At 36.1% G+C, this 14,282-nt stretch overlaps 1 protein-coding gene across 2 annotated transcripts in view; it reads left to right on the top strand.

Annotated features, from left to right (window-relative positions):
* The window catches only part of VIPR2 (vasoactive intestinal peptide receptor 2), a 63,359-nt gene that overhangs the window by 37,447 nt on the left and 11,630 nt on the right, over positions 1–14,282 (top strand). For both annotated transcript variants that reach the window (XM_074899937.1, XM_074899938.1), the window contains 4 exons: positions 4,294–4,435; positions 7,352–7,502; positions 8,414–8,474; positions 9,798–9,867. In XM_074899937.1, the coding sequence (XP_074756038.1) occupies positions 4,294–4,435; positions 7,352–7,502; positions 8,414–8,474; positions 9,798–9,867 (424 nt within the window). The remainder of the gene's footprint in view (positions 1–4,293; positions 4,436–7,351; positions 7,503–8,413; positions 8,475–9,797; positions 9,868–14,282) is intronic.

The raw sequence follows: 14,282 nt of genomic DNA, 5'->3' as shown, positions 1-14,282 counted from the left end.
TTAACTGTTGTCTGATTGCTCAGGTATTTAGAAAATGCATCAGTTTTACACTTTTCTCACTTAAACAGCTGACAATAATGTAATGCTAACTTGATTTTTGCTAGCACCAGTCATATTAAAAAATTTCAAAGCACTTTACAGATTTACACACATTACAGCCCACAGAAGAAAGAATAGTCCTTTAGGAATGGATTATATAAAGCATTTTATATTTGATTAATAAAATTGACACCTTGAATTGCTCTTGAAAATTAGTAGGATGCTGGTCTCAACACTGGACAAGTGGGCAGCCATATTTTGCAGAAGCTTCTGAGTGGTCTTCAGGAGTGCTATAATCGAAGGTAATCATTAATTTCTCCAAGTAAGGTTGTAAAGGTATGGATAATTGTGCTGAAGTGCTGAGTGTGTAATGTTTTGGGTTTTTTTTAGACAGTGTGAGGAAAGGCAGTACTGTTTGTTGGTTTTGTCTAATTTGTGGGAGTTATCTAGATTGAAAGCAATCTCCAACTGGTAAAATAAATTGCAAAGTGGAATTATCAGTATCACAGCTTTTCTCAGTCTCTCCACTTTCGTCCCTCTATGTATCACTTCTAGCTGTCTAATAGGATAGCCTTTATATTCTCCATCATAAACTTCACACTTTTCTGTTCCACTGCACCAAGAAAAACAAGAAAATGCATCTCTCAGATTTGGTAGAAGAGAAGTACACGTAATTTGTAGAGAACAGCCTGTTGTTTGTCAGAGCCTCATTCCTCTCATGGCAAGTTCTGTAAGCCTTTTAGTCTGCCATCAAGTTTTCTCAGTATTTATATATTCAGAGACTATTTAGAACAGATATATAACCCATAGTTATATTTTTGAATATCTTTGAAAAAAATTGAGCCACTCACAGTTATCTTCTTTCTACCAACAAATGCTACAGGTAGGTCGTGCATTTTCAAAACTGCTAAAACCTAGTAACACATTTAAGAGAGTGTTAGAGACATCTGAATGTTGTCCATCACCAGAAGTCAGTTATAACAAACAGATCAAGAATTTCAGAGGTGTACTCAAAACCTTCAGTTTAAATATCCCAAGTTGAGAACTCCCCAATCTCTCTTTGAGTCAGTAGAAAGACCCAAAGGTTGTTTTTTTTTTCAAGGGGGAACATCAGGACTTCTAAATCTCCCCATAAAGAAGACTGTTTGTTACCTACAGGAAGTGTAGGCGCTTCCTAACGTAGTCAGATGAATTACGAACACAGATAAATTTTAAAACCACCCTGTTCTGTATATAGTTTCCCAAGCACGTAGCAAGCAGCCAGTTATTATGGAAGGCTGCAGTTGAAGCAATTGTAAATTATGAGTAATAGAAGTGAATGCAAATGGCTATGTGTGTATGTCTGTTTGTCTCTCAGACATGTTGTAGGGCATCCCATATGTTATGGTAATTTTTAGTGACTGAGTTTGGAAAATAAGAATGTTTCTGTAAGTTTTAACTCTTTGCTACTCAGCTGGTAACACCCTCTATCCAAGAAACATACTTTGCCCTGAGAGGTACCAGGGTTCTTTATAGGGAATGTCAATATACTGTTTATAAAGATCAGTCATTCACCCCTGAAACACATTCACCTTTGAATGTAACCAGAAAGCTTTCATCTTGCTGTGTTTAAAAAGGAGAGCAAAGAACAACTATTCTAAATGAAACTATCTAAAGGAGATTAGTTGGTTAAATAGTGAGGTAAAAATCAGAAGTTACTAATGAAGTAGGCTTGTCAAAATCCTGATTTCATCCAGCAGGATTAGGATTTAAACTCTGGATATTAATAACACAAGAGATTATTAAAACTGTACATTGCTAGATTTTTATATGTATGCTTCAAATTATATGGCATTTAATCCTGAATATGTGCAGTATTTTTAATGAAAGAAAACATGTAATAATGTGGAGGTTAATTTAATTATAGATAATGTATTCATGACAAGGGAGTGGAAATTTTTTTTTTAATATTACGACTTGACTTCTGCTGTCTATTATATATTACGTACTGTCTGGCAGAACAGATACAGCCTCAGGATTTTGCTGTTGTTCACAATATTAGCCATAAATGAATAAAAGGCAAAAGGAGAGTTGTTTCTGAAAGTTTCCATACAGTTGCAATATTCTGGTTTGCATTTCTTCCAAAGAACTGAACTCGATTTTAATCTTTACAGAAACATTATATGGGTTCCCATTATTAGTGTCAGTACAGGACACATTTAGAAGCATTGTAAAAGGAAAGGATTTTATATCTGGCAATCTTTTAATCACAAAACAAAGATACAAAATGTGAATATCTCTAAATACCTTGCCAGACTAAGCTGACAGCATTTTTCAAGTTACTATGGTGCCACTCCTCACATAATATTCTATATGCTTATTATAGTTAAAGCTAATTGGTAACTTTCTTGCACACTGTTTTCCTGTTGGAGGTTGCCAATTTGTCAGGTACATTCTTGCTTCTGCAAACTTAATTTATAAACAGCAAAGCTAATAATTTTGATTTAGTCAAAAGAAGTTGCTTTACCCTTCTTAGAATGTAAGTTTCCATTTCTTCATTTTGAATGTCTAGGTTTTGATATATCATAAAGTTTTGGAAAAGTGGAAATCATAATGATTGAAAATAAATAGTATTTTTCAGATATTTTTTAAAAGGTGGGTTTGTTCAACTCAAAGTGAAAATAAATTGTACAACAGCATATTTCTACAAAACACTGACATTCTAGATCTTACTGTAGATCTTATTATACTCCTGCATAACAAAACCTTCCAAAAAAAGTCTGTTTCTCTGATATGTGTTTCTTACCAAGGAGAAAAATATGAATCTCCATCATTTCTGTAAGATATGCTTTCATGTGCATCATCTGTAAACATTCCTCACATGGTACTTTTGTATCATGAGGTAGACATATCAAAGGAGTAAGCATGATAGCTTTTGTTTCATTGTTAAAGAACAGTATTTCTCTTTTATTCTGAATCATTATACATATCTCAAAAAAACCCCACCTTCCTTCTAAAATATTGGTTTGACAGTCTTGTATATATGCAACATTTATTATTTCAGCTACTGAACGGAATGAAGAACTAATCATCTAAATTAGTTACTCAAGAAAAATATTTTCCTCTGCTTGCAGCTTGCACGTATCTCTGAATTCCATAGGAACGTACGATGCAGTCCAACGTAACAGGAGTATTTCAGTTTTTCTCAGAACCTGTTTCAGCAAATGACACGTATAATCACAGAAATCACTGGGGTTTTGACAAATGCTTTAAATTCAGCCTGGTTTTATGTCCTTTGCCACACGGAACTAGGCACATGGATTTCTTATTTATTTCCTTACAGTCACTGTAACTGTCCTTGCTTTAGTAGTTTCAGAATGGATTGTTTAGTGTTCTTTGGTAAAAATAAAAATGTGAAGACTACTTGGAAGCTGCCACTGCACACCACCATAACATCCTATTGCATCTTCATTCTTTCATTGCTCATACTTGCTAAATGCCCAGACTTCTGGCTTATTTCCAGGTGCAGTTCAAGGTGCTGATTTTGACCAAACAAACCTTTTATCAATTTGGTTTCTGGGGATTTTCTATTAAAAAATCTGTTAAATGAGAAGATCTTGAAGAGAATGTTCTTTTAAGTGAAAAGTCCTCAGTTTATACCTTGTTTCCCCTGGGCACTTATTCACTTACTTGAAATATTTAATTTGTTATTTGTCAGGCTTTCACATGGCTGCTGGACTGAAGAAGTTTTGTGTCTCATTGGATAGAAAGGATAGGCAATGTGATGTTTTGAATGCATTTTTAAATTGTTTCTGCATACACTCACATCAGAAGATGAAAAGCCATTATATAGCAAAATGCAGACATGAAATAAAAAATTAAACAGAAAGTAGTAGGTGTGACCATCCGAAATACAGGATAATCAGAGTTTTAATTGTGAGAAAAACATGAGGATGAGTGCACACAGAAGGATATAATAATCTGTGAGTTTTGTCAGTGTATGTTAGTCTGGGACAAATCCCACTGGGATCTGTTGGTCTGTGATAGTGAAAAGGAGTACAAAATACCTTATTTGTATATTTTGAACAGCCTATAATGATGATGAGGATGATTATGATAAAAGAAAACAGGAAGGCAACACTGAGAATATGACAGAGGAAGAAAGAGTAGGCTCTTAAGGCTCATACTACAAAGAAACGATCAGAGAGTAGTAGAATTAGTTCAAGAACTTTCTGTCTAGAAATCTAAAATGCCTGTTTTTAAATCTCTTCTTAGAAAACTTCATTGTACTCGGAACTACATCCATCTGAACCTGTTCCTCTCTTTCATTCTAAGAGCAATCTCTGTTTTAGTCAAGGATGATATTCTCTATTCCAGCTCCAACACAGCTCACTGTCCAGAGGATCAAACCTCATGGGTAATAAACCTCATTTGCTACCTGGTATAATACTGTTGTCACAAATTTTCCTCCCTGGTCCCTTTAAATATTGAGGAATATCAAGCTCTCAGTGTAGACAATTCTGTAGAGAATACAATGGCTAGTAAAACGGTCTATTAGAAGTAGCCAGAGAAAGAAAGTTGCAGCACAAGTAACAGAACTTAATGTTGGTTTGCATGTTCATGGACAACATCATCTGCCAAAACATGTCATCACCAGCTATAGCTCAGAATAAATATGGCCATTGCATTAATCAGCTGGGAGAGTTTAAGACAAACAGGAGTATCATCAGCTGGGAACGATTAAAGGCAGCTTGTCTGGATATGTTCCAGCAGCTTTATCAGGAGTCCAGAAACTAGACAGGTATCAATGGAGGGAGAGAAATGAGTCAAGGAATTAAATGTCAGCAGTATTATTTAAATATTAACTCCTCTGTACTTTCTGGCAATGACCAAAGTGGTGTCATCTGCATTCTTGGCAAGCTAATATGTTTACTCCATTTTCATGCAGGGGGGTTAAAGAAATCTCAAGTCTTACTGTTAAAAGGCTGACCACTATATGATGTTCTCCATTATCTGCCATTGTTGTTTCAGTCAAAAGTGCTGCAAAAGAACCCTACAGATATTGCTGAATATCTTCCGAATTTAATTTACTGCAGTTTAAGCTTCTGAAAAAAAATGGAGGGAAGATATTTTTATATTGATGAAGCCATATTGTCCCAAAGCATAAAGTTCTTATCAGTGACTACCAAACTGTATGTATCAATTAGTAATCTTTAGTAGTCTTCATTTCTAATGAAGACAAATAAGCTCTGAGTTAGTAGACCTGAAGGAGGCAAAGTACTTAGTAGGCAGACTGCCAGGGGTAATCAAAGGTTCTTGGGTCCTTGAAAAATTCATCAGTGGACTCTCAAAATGCTACTTGATTTCTGCAATTTTGTTTATTCTCGTTATTCTTATAGGCTGCAAAGGCTCATACTTACGTATTTGAATACGTCCAGTTGTGTGGACTGTTGAGTAATTTCTGTTGCGTTATATGTGGGATGATCTGACACCAGCTTGGCAAGGCTCTTCTGTCTTGTATTGGCTGGATGCTACTTTTCTTATATAACAGCATGCAGGGTTTACCCCTTTTGTCACATGTGTGTGATGTTCCACAGTTCTGCTGCATGTGCAGATGTCTAAAAGCACACAATTCAGAATGCAGTGTACCTAGGTCCTGAATCTGAATGGCACAGAGCCATAATTCTGTCTGACTCTTTACTGACAGATACCTTCACTGTTCAGCATCTGGAAAAACACTTTATACAGAATTAGCTGAAGGAGGAGGGGAAGATATTCTGATATGGGATTCTGGTATGTAAATCGAGAATATAATAAATGGGAGTCTTGGAATTTAAAAGAGATTACAAAGATTTTAGACTTTGCTAATCTGGTTGTAAGTAGTCATAAGCATAAAAGAAAATTTCAACTGGTATTTTGAAATATTTAATTTTCTCCATCTTAAATTTTATGGACCATTACTGGTCTGCAGGGGGTATCCCTTCAGTGGCTACAAAGTCCAGAGGCAAGATTAGTTTTACTAAACAAGATGACTGAACTAAGCTGTTTCTCTGGGCTTCTGTCTTTCTCACTGGACAGTGTATCTCATCTGCTTTAAGCCTTTCTCTGGACATGCTTGTCTCTTCATGAGCTGTATAAGGAGCTAGTCGTCTAGTAGGTGGCTAGCTTTCACCAGAAACCTTGCTTGTAGGCAGCTAAAATTAGGTGAAATTAATTCAAGCATTTGGACTCTTACTTAGTTGTATAGGCATGTACACAGGCATAAATATTGGGATGCACTGAGGTATCTCAGACACCACAAGGGGCTGATGAATACAAAGAATTATCTCTGGCAGGTCTATGCCCTTCTGGTTTAGAAGCTGGTAACTGGGGTCCCTGAGGGCATCTCACTTCATAATAGACACCTATGTTTAGACAGAGGAATCAGTCACTAAATGAGTAAGTTACGTACTTAGGTATTTGGTGTACTTGGAATTTTAACAGAAACAGTGGAGGTATGGAGGGTATTTAAAATGGGGAAGGGTATAAAGCAGGCAGAAACTAGAAGCTTTATTTAGTTCATTTTGTTTAGTCTGTTATATTCACCATATCATCACATTTCTCAGCTCAGTCTCAGCAGAAACATTTTTGTGTTCAATTCTCGCATCCAAGATTTCTGTTGGGAAGTACCAAAGTAGCAGGAGCCAGCACTGTGGAACATCAGCCACACAGACATCTGAAAATTAATTCTGAAGAGCAGCACACAGACTATAAGTATATTGGAACTTCATTTTATGATACATGCATATGTGTTTTGATAATTAAGAAACACTGAAGCATTTTCTAAAGGGAAAATATTATTTTTAAAAGTCCAGTCAACTTTTTCTTCTAAGTCTACTTTCATGTAAAGTTATATTTTTCACTCAGTTTCCTGCTTAGCCTTGAAAAAGTCATAAAACACTTTCTTTGTTAATTTTTATTATGTTAGGAAGACAGTTCGGATTTTAATATATTTATTAGCCACCTAGTAGATAATTTAATCTAATAGCCATTTATTAACGCAAATATGTGCATTTATTGATAACCACAACCTTTTACAATATTTGTGCTCTGAAGTTTTTAAAATTTCTGACTGAATTTGCTATGAGAGCCATCTAAATAAGTTTATATAATTAATTTTCTTTTTACATATACAGTAACATTTACAATGTCGCAGTTTGCTTGACTGAATAAAAAAAAATCTCTACAGGATCTGGGTTGCTATTATTACATGCAGAGTTAAATCCTGTAGGATATAACAGAGTAATACAGCATCTTTCCTGCAACAACTTTGATCTTTATTCTCATATTTCAGGTGGGCTGCAAGGCTATTTTGGTATTTTTTCAATATGGTGTGATGGCAAACTTTTACTGGCTGTTAGTTGAAGGACTTTACCTCCACATCCTTCTTGTGCTAATATTCTCCCCCAACAGACACTTCACAATCTACCTGCTGATTGGATGGGGTAAGAACTTAAAACATCTTCCAATAATATTATTTTTTTTTCTGCATGACTGTACAGGTTCGGTATTTCATACCAAGGCTGTCCTGCTGTTTCTGTTGAATGACTCCTCAGACTCACTAGTTCCTCAAATCAGCCCCAGCAAGGTTACAGCCGTGGGAGAGAGGGGGTACAAAACTGCTGAAGCATAACTGCTAGCTTGTTCCTTGGCATGGCTCTGACCGGTGCCAGTCCGCGCAATGCCCAGAAGTTGTTCAGGATATAGGTTGGTACAAAGACTGCTACCACAAAACATGTGATTCAGGCTGTCCTAATTTGGGAGGAAGAAGAAAGTTTATCTGTACATCCACAGGCTATGCTATCCTATTTGCCTTTTCAAAAAGCCCAATAATATACTCCATCTGGTTTTAAATACATGTATTCCTTTCATTTCCAGAAAGTGCAATGATATTTATACAGAGCACTTCAAAGCTTCCAGTAATAGGTGGTCATAAAACATTTAGGTATTGCTGGGAAATGGGAATGTGTGTGGAAATGGTTCCTCATGAGATGATTTACACTTCAGTTTTATAGTGTAGTCCTTGGAAGTGCATTGGGAATGCATAACTTGTATCTGTCTCCCTGTAGGTCACTCTGACAGCTTGAAAGAAACCTAAGAAAGGCATGTTCTTTGTGTATTAGTCATTATGGCTGTATTTTTCTAAGAAATAAACCCACTTCCCTGCAGTTTTTGTTTGTAATACATTGCTTACATCATGTAGCTCGTCAGATGGGCCTCTCCATCCATTCACTAAACTGTTTACTGTATGCTTATATTTGGGGAGTAATTGGTTACTAGCAGGCTGAACTTTTTTTTTTTTTTTGGTGGACTTATACTTTTCTGATCATCCTCTAAATCTCTTTGGGTTTTTCAGGAATTCCTACCATATTCATTATTACATGGACAGTGACACGGATCATTTTAGAGGACACTGGGTATGTGTGCAGGGGAGAGAAAGCTTAAAGCCTCCAATTGTGCCAATACAATCCTTGCCTTGGGTATGGTGGTGTTCACACAAAGGTAGTTTGCTGTTCTGAAGGGGACAACCGCAGAACTGAAATTTCAGATATGGCAATAAAGGAACAGGTGCTTTGGAGCTCTTCAGCATGCTGTTTATGCTTGCTGTTTATTTGAAAAACTCTGAAGGCGGAGATAGGTTATGACTAATGTTACCCCTTGAGACACACATTTAGAGCTATATCTGCTTTGGAATTCAAAATAACACTTAAAATAGCAGTGGGCGTCCTGGGGTTCAGTGCTGCAATACAGTGCAGCAAGATGCTAAGCATTCTAATTTGCTAAGTAGCAACTCAAAATATTGAAATCTAGATAACTTTGTGTATATCTAAATTACATTCCCAGAAGTGAAGCACTGAGATGTAAACATATATAAGATGCTTGTAGTCAGGTAAGACTATGACTAACTGGAGCTAGGCCTGGCTTTTGGCATGGGAAGGGGAACCGAGATAAGAATTTTGTAGGAAGATAAGACTTGTTGCTTCTGCTGGCCCCAAGCAACGGGAGAGCATTCCTAGGTGGTGGGACAAACAGTTTTCATACTCGTTTTTTGCAGCCTGACTAATATTTTATTGATTCAGTAATTAAACTGAAAAATCATGTCCTACATAATTTCTAAGTTTTATTTGCAAGACCTCTAACATCTAAACTGAAGACTAACACCCTTTTCCTTTGTCATTATGATCACAGTTAGAGGAACTCTGAAGGGTATTGCCCTTGCTTAAGATTAATCTTTCTGAACACTTAGAGTATTTGGACCAAAAGTGCTGTTACCATAGTGAAAATTAAATTTTCAGTTTTTTAGACAAAGTTTCAGGTTCAGTCTCACATTTTCCTAAACCAGCCAGCTCTAACCTAAATATCCCACAAGGAATCATGTAATTTCAATTGTATCTGTCAGTTGCTTTAGATCTTCCTGCTACCCAGAGGCTGGTGTTAAGTGCTTGTTGGATAAGTGTCCTTACACAAAGTGAAACTAAGCTTGATTTCCCTAAAGGCCAACGTCCTCCATGATGTCAAATGGTACAGTCTAGTGTGCCTTATGTTTTAGCTGATTTGAATATGCATATTAAAACCAGGGAAATAAAATTAAAAGCAGAAAAAGATTGACTGCCAAATTCTAGGCTAGAACAGACATTATTTTAGTGTGCTTTGACTTGTATATAAGAAATACTTCTCCTCATATGTCTTGCTTGCCAGATGATATTAATGTCAACATCATTTTCCCTTTTTTTTTATAGTTGCTGGGATACAAATGAGCATGGTGGTCCCTGGTGGGTTATACGAATACCAATTTTAATTTCTATTATAGTAAGTAAACTTTGAAGCATGAATTATAGATCAGTTCAGCATTGTGCAGTGCATATAGCCATTATTCTTTATTGCTAGTTACAGATAGGCAAGAATTCCACTTTAATGAAAAGAAATTGCAGTGTAGGAGAAATGTTAAACAGATGCCAAGACCGTTAGAATTTGTTGCCTTCTAAATTTATCTGCCTCCTATTAAATGAGCAGTTGCTTTTATTTGTATGTTGTTCTTTCTTTAACATCTCTCCTGTTTATGAGCCTGGGGGAAGCAAAAATCTAATTATACTTTTCAATGAATTGCAGATTTGATTTTGCGTGTAAATAGGTAGCCCCGCAATTGAGATTCTGATATTATTGCAGCCATAAAAACCTGGCTGTGTATATCTTTCTTTAATTGGTAGCCTACTGAAATATATATTGAAGATGAAGTATTTCCAAAAGAATACCATCTGAGAATGTTTCATGGGGCTTTTCCTATGTGGAACTCATTAGAATTATTGGAGTAGCATAATAAAATTCCTGTTTGCTGTGATGATTGTGTAATTAACTTTGGTCATAATATAATAGGGTTATATGTCCTTTTCTGAAAACAGTCACTGTGCAAATGAATACATTTCAGATATACTTACTTTATTTTTAACATTTTAGTCAGAATAATTAGGGTGATATTAGATTACATAAGATTTCAAGAGTCCATATTGCACTTGGGCTTGCCTTTCAATCTGTGCCTTCTGAAGATCATTTTGAGAGAACTTCCTATCATCTTCATCAGATTGAATTCTGCAGTGTTTAAAGAGAAAGCAGGATAGGCACGTGTGTGAAATGATGTAAGGTAAGGACTCACAGAAGAGATGTGTTATGATATGAAGAAATGTGCATGCAACAGAACTACATCATGAAGAGAATACATGTACCTCAAAGGAGCTGGAGAATGGGGGGGTGGTCCAGAATGAAGAAAATGTGCTGAAAGTTAAAAGCAAAAAAAACACCTGGGTTTTACAGAAAGATGAGTCTGTTCTCTGGATGTTCAGTTTTAACAGCTCTATCTGGTAGACAGCTGAGACTTCATGTGCCAGAAAGCAGTGCTTTTCCAAAGAAGTCCTGGACCTGGAAACAGAAGTTATCCAAGTGCTCACTGGCAGACTTGAATTGCAGCTGGATCTTAGCAAAGACTGGGAGATAAGTTGTGAGTTAAGGAAATGGAGTACTAGTCAGTCAGCAAAAGTCCAGTATATCATAAAATGTGACTGGAATCACTGTTTGAGGCAAAGGAAGTGTCATTCTCTTTTTTTTTTTTTTTTTTTTTTTTTTTTTTTTTTAATGGTTCTATTACTGATTTGATACAAAGGGATTGTAAGATATAGGGAAACATTTTGCAAATGACCTTTTTTGTCTTGCCAGATGCACATATTTAGGATCTGCTGTCTCCTTCCAGATACGTTTCTTCTCTTAAACTGCATGTTTTAGGGATGAGAGCAACTAAAGATGGCCAAGTGATTCTGCAGTGTCTGCTGTATGAAGCTACGTACTTCTCTGATTAGATGATTCTTCAGCTGGTTGATCAACTGCATTTTGCATTTTGGAAGTTAAGCTGTGAAAAGAAGTTATAAAAGCAGCGATACTGACCCTTTTCTGCTGGATAAGTAATGTATCATTTTGGAACATTGAACTACAACCAACATTTTAATTGTGGCAGCTAGGATGCTAAGCAAACTTACTGCTGTGCAAAGTAAAGCATGCAGTCATAGAGCAAGAGAAGCTAATGAAATGTCACATAAAATTGGTATTTGATGAGTGAAAAACACTACATTAATGAGAAAATTTTCAATATACGTACACCATGATAAGCTCCAACATTTCCTGTTACCTTCAGAAAAAATAGAAGTTAAAGATTCAAATCTTTGAACAATGAGGTCAGCACGCCTGCCATTCAACAATGAAAATAGATCATTGCAAGTTCTTTGGATAGGTGGTGTGAAAGAGTCATGATGTTTCTCAATGATGTACTCAGACAGTGCCTTCAGTCTACTCGGGAATGTAGGAAGACTGGAAGATTTGCAGAGAATGGTAACAAAAATGACCAGCAATAACAAATGGCTTCAGTAGTAGGAAGAACATCTGTGTTAAGTCAGTGACATGAACTCAGGAAAACTCTGAAAAAAGATAAATTTCAGGAAAATAAAGGAGCAGAACACCTAAGCTGAGAGCTCTCATTGACTGTCTTATGTAATGGCATGAAAGAAAGCCCAGAGCATGGCTGATATTGGAAAACTTTAAGAAGAGGAAGAAGAATGAAGAAGAGTAGAATAGAGCCTGACTGAGAGAATGTTGCCATGAATATACTTCTGAAAGAAGGAGGAAATCAAGCAAAGGTTTTAAGGAACAATGGTTTAACCACATTAGATTTAATAGGAAGCCCACTCAGTCTTCATGCCTTATTCACTTTCTTCCATTGATTTCTGTGTTAATTCCAAACATTTTCACTGCTTAGAAGATTATACTTTCTATAAGGTTATTATCCAGCAGTAAACAGTGTTGTGAGAGCAAGTTCTGAAGTCACTTCTCAAAGTGGGAATGGCTTCAGTGAATTCAGTGTGTCAGAAACCTTCCCCGGCATCTCCTGACAATTTTGGCTTGAGAAAAGTTATTTGGCAGGCTTCCACACTTCATGCTGTACACATTGCAGACATATTTAATTGGGGGTGACTATTCTAGTTAATATGTGTTACCCATGTTCTCCATTAAGCAAATGCCTCCACAGCTGCCTTCTCCATACTTCCACTTGCATAAACTGCTCTCATTTGGGAAGGAGTGGTGTTCGGGTAGAAACAGTACTTCCGTCACATCAAAGTAACTGAGAAATATTTATCTTGTTATCTCACGTTGCAGGTAGTGTAAGGGACTAAATAGCAAGAAAGAAACAACATTAAGACAGTTTAAATGATACATACTGAGGCAATGTGTTTAGACTCAAAATCTTACTGACAGAAGTGAACCTGTAGAAAAGGCTATCAGCAGCATCTTGCTGTTACTCCACTAAAGAAGCATCATTTGTCATCACTCTTGCAGTTTCTCTACATTTACATTATTTTCTCATTTCCCTGTTCTTAGATGTTCATTGAACAGTATACATATTCTATCTTTTATTTACAGATGTTATGCTCAAACAATTTTATGGGACTGAAAAGCTATGATACTAAAAGTAAAATTCCAGGGGACTACTTGTTTCATATTCTGTTGAAACACTATTCTAAATCTAAAGGATTTTAACAAATGATCAATTCCGTAATAATCGTAGAGAAATTAGTTTGCTCCACTGTACTAAGTCAGTGGCAGTTGCCACTTTTAGATCTTTTTACCCAGTTTTAGCGGGCTGGATTTACAAGCTCTGTAGTGCCAAGGAGTGTTACAAACTTTAAACAAGAATGTATGTTTTTCATTAATTCAGGATTATGCTTACAGACAGAAAGGTGTGTGTTTGAAAACAGAATTAAAAGTAATACATGAATGTCAGTCAAGAATGTGAGTCACCTGATTGTAGCTTTGCAAATGATTTAAGGCTTCAGAAACCAAATATATGAGTGTATTCTGTTACAATATAAACTAGGGATGCCTGTGAAGAACAAGAAGTTATTCTGCCAATCCCTTTGCAAATACAGAATACAGATTTTTTCCTTCTCCTATTTTGTGGCTCACAAATATACAGTGAAATGGAACTCTCTCCTTGTCCACTAGTACTAGCTCCAGTGAATGTGACAAACTAAATGTATATCCCTTGGTCTGTACACTGCTGTGGTAAATCTGTAGATTCAATAAGCAATAACAGGCTTCTGTCTGTTACTTTCATAGGAGACTTGCATCAAGCAAAAATTCTAAGTCATCATCTGCCTTAAAAATGTATATTCAGTTCAGTAAAGGCCTATATTTTCTAACATTTTTTTAAAAATTATTTTTCAGAAAATACTAGATTTAATTTTCCTATTTTTTAAATCCCTGTCAGTTCCTGTCACTTCCCTTCACCTGTCATTTTCAACAAAATATTAAATACGGAAGGGCATATGGTTGCTGTGATCATAGTTTATTTATTAACATCACAAATTGTACCGGTTATGTCAGAGAAGACATAAAAATTCATTGAACTTGAAAGTTTACAGACAAATTGTTAAGACTGGAAAAAGAAGAGTTCTGACAATAGATCAAGGCAGAGACTGAAGGTTTATAGCAGTGAGGCAGGCACTGTCTGGTTGCGTACCCAGCCTCCTGATTTTGGGCTTTGGGATGGGGTTAGTTAAAAACAATAAAATGCTCATTTTAACAGTGATATAAATTTTTCTCTAGGTCGATTTCTTCTAAAATGTGTGCATTTGATACAGATGGTTGTTTATGTAGCTGTAGTTTTTAGCTCATCTTGTTGCTGT

This window comes from Athene noctua, chromosome 2 (assembly GCF_965140245.1).
Source record: "Athene noctua chromosome 2, bAthNoc1.hap1.1, whole genome shotgun sequence".
NCBI lineage: Eukaryota > Metazoa > Chordata > Aves > Strigiformes > Strigidae > Athene > Athene noctua.
This window is presented reverse-complemented; position numbering and strand designations above follow the sequence as displayed.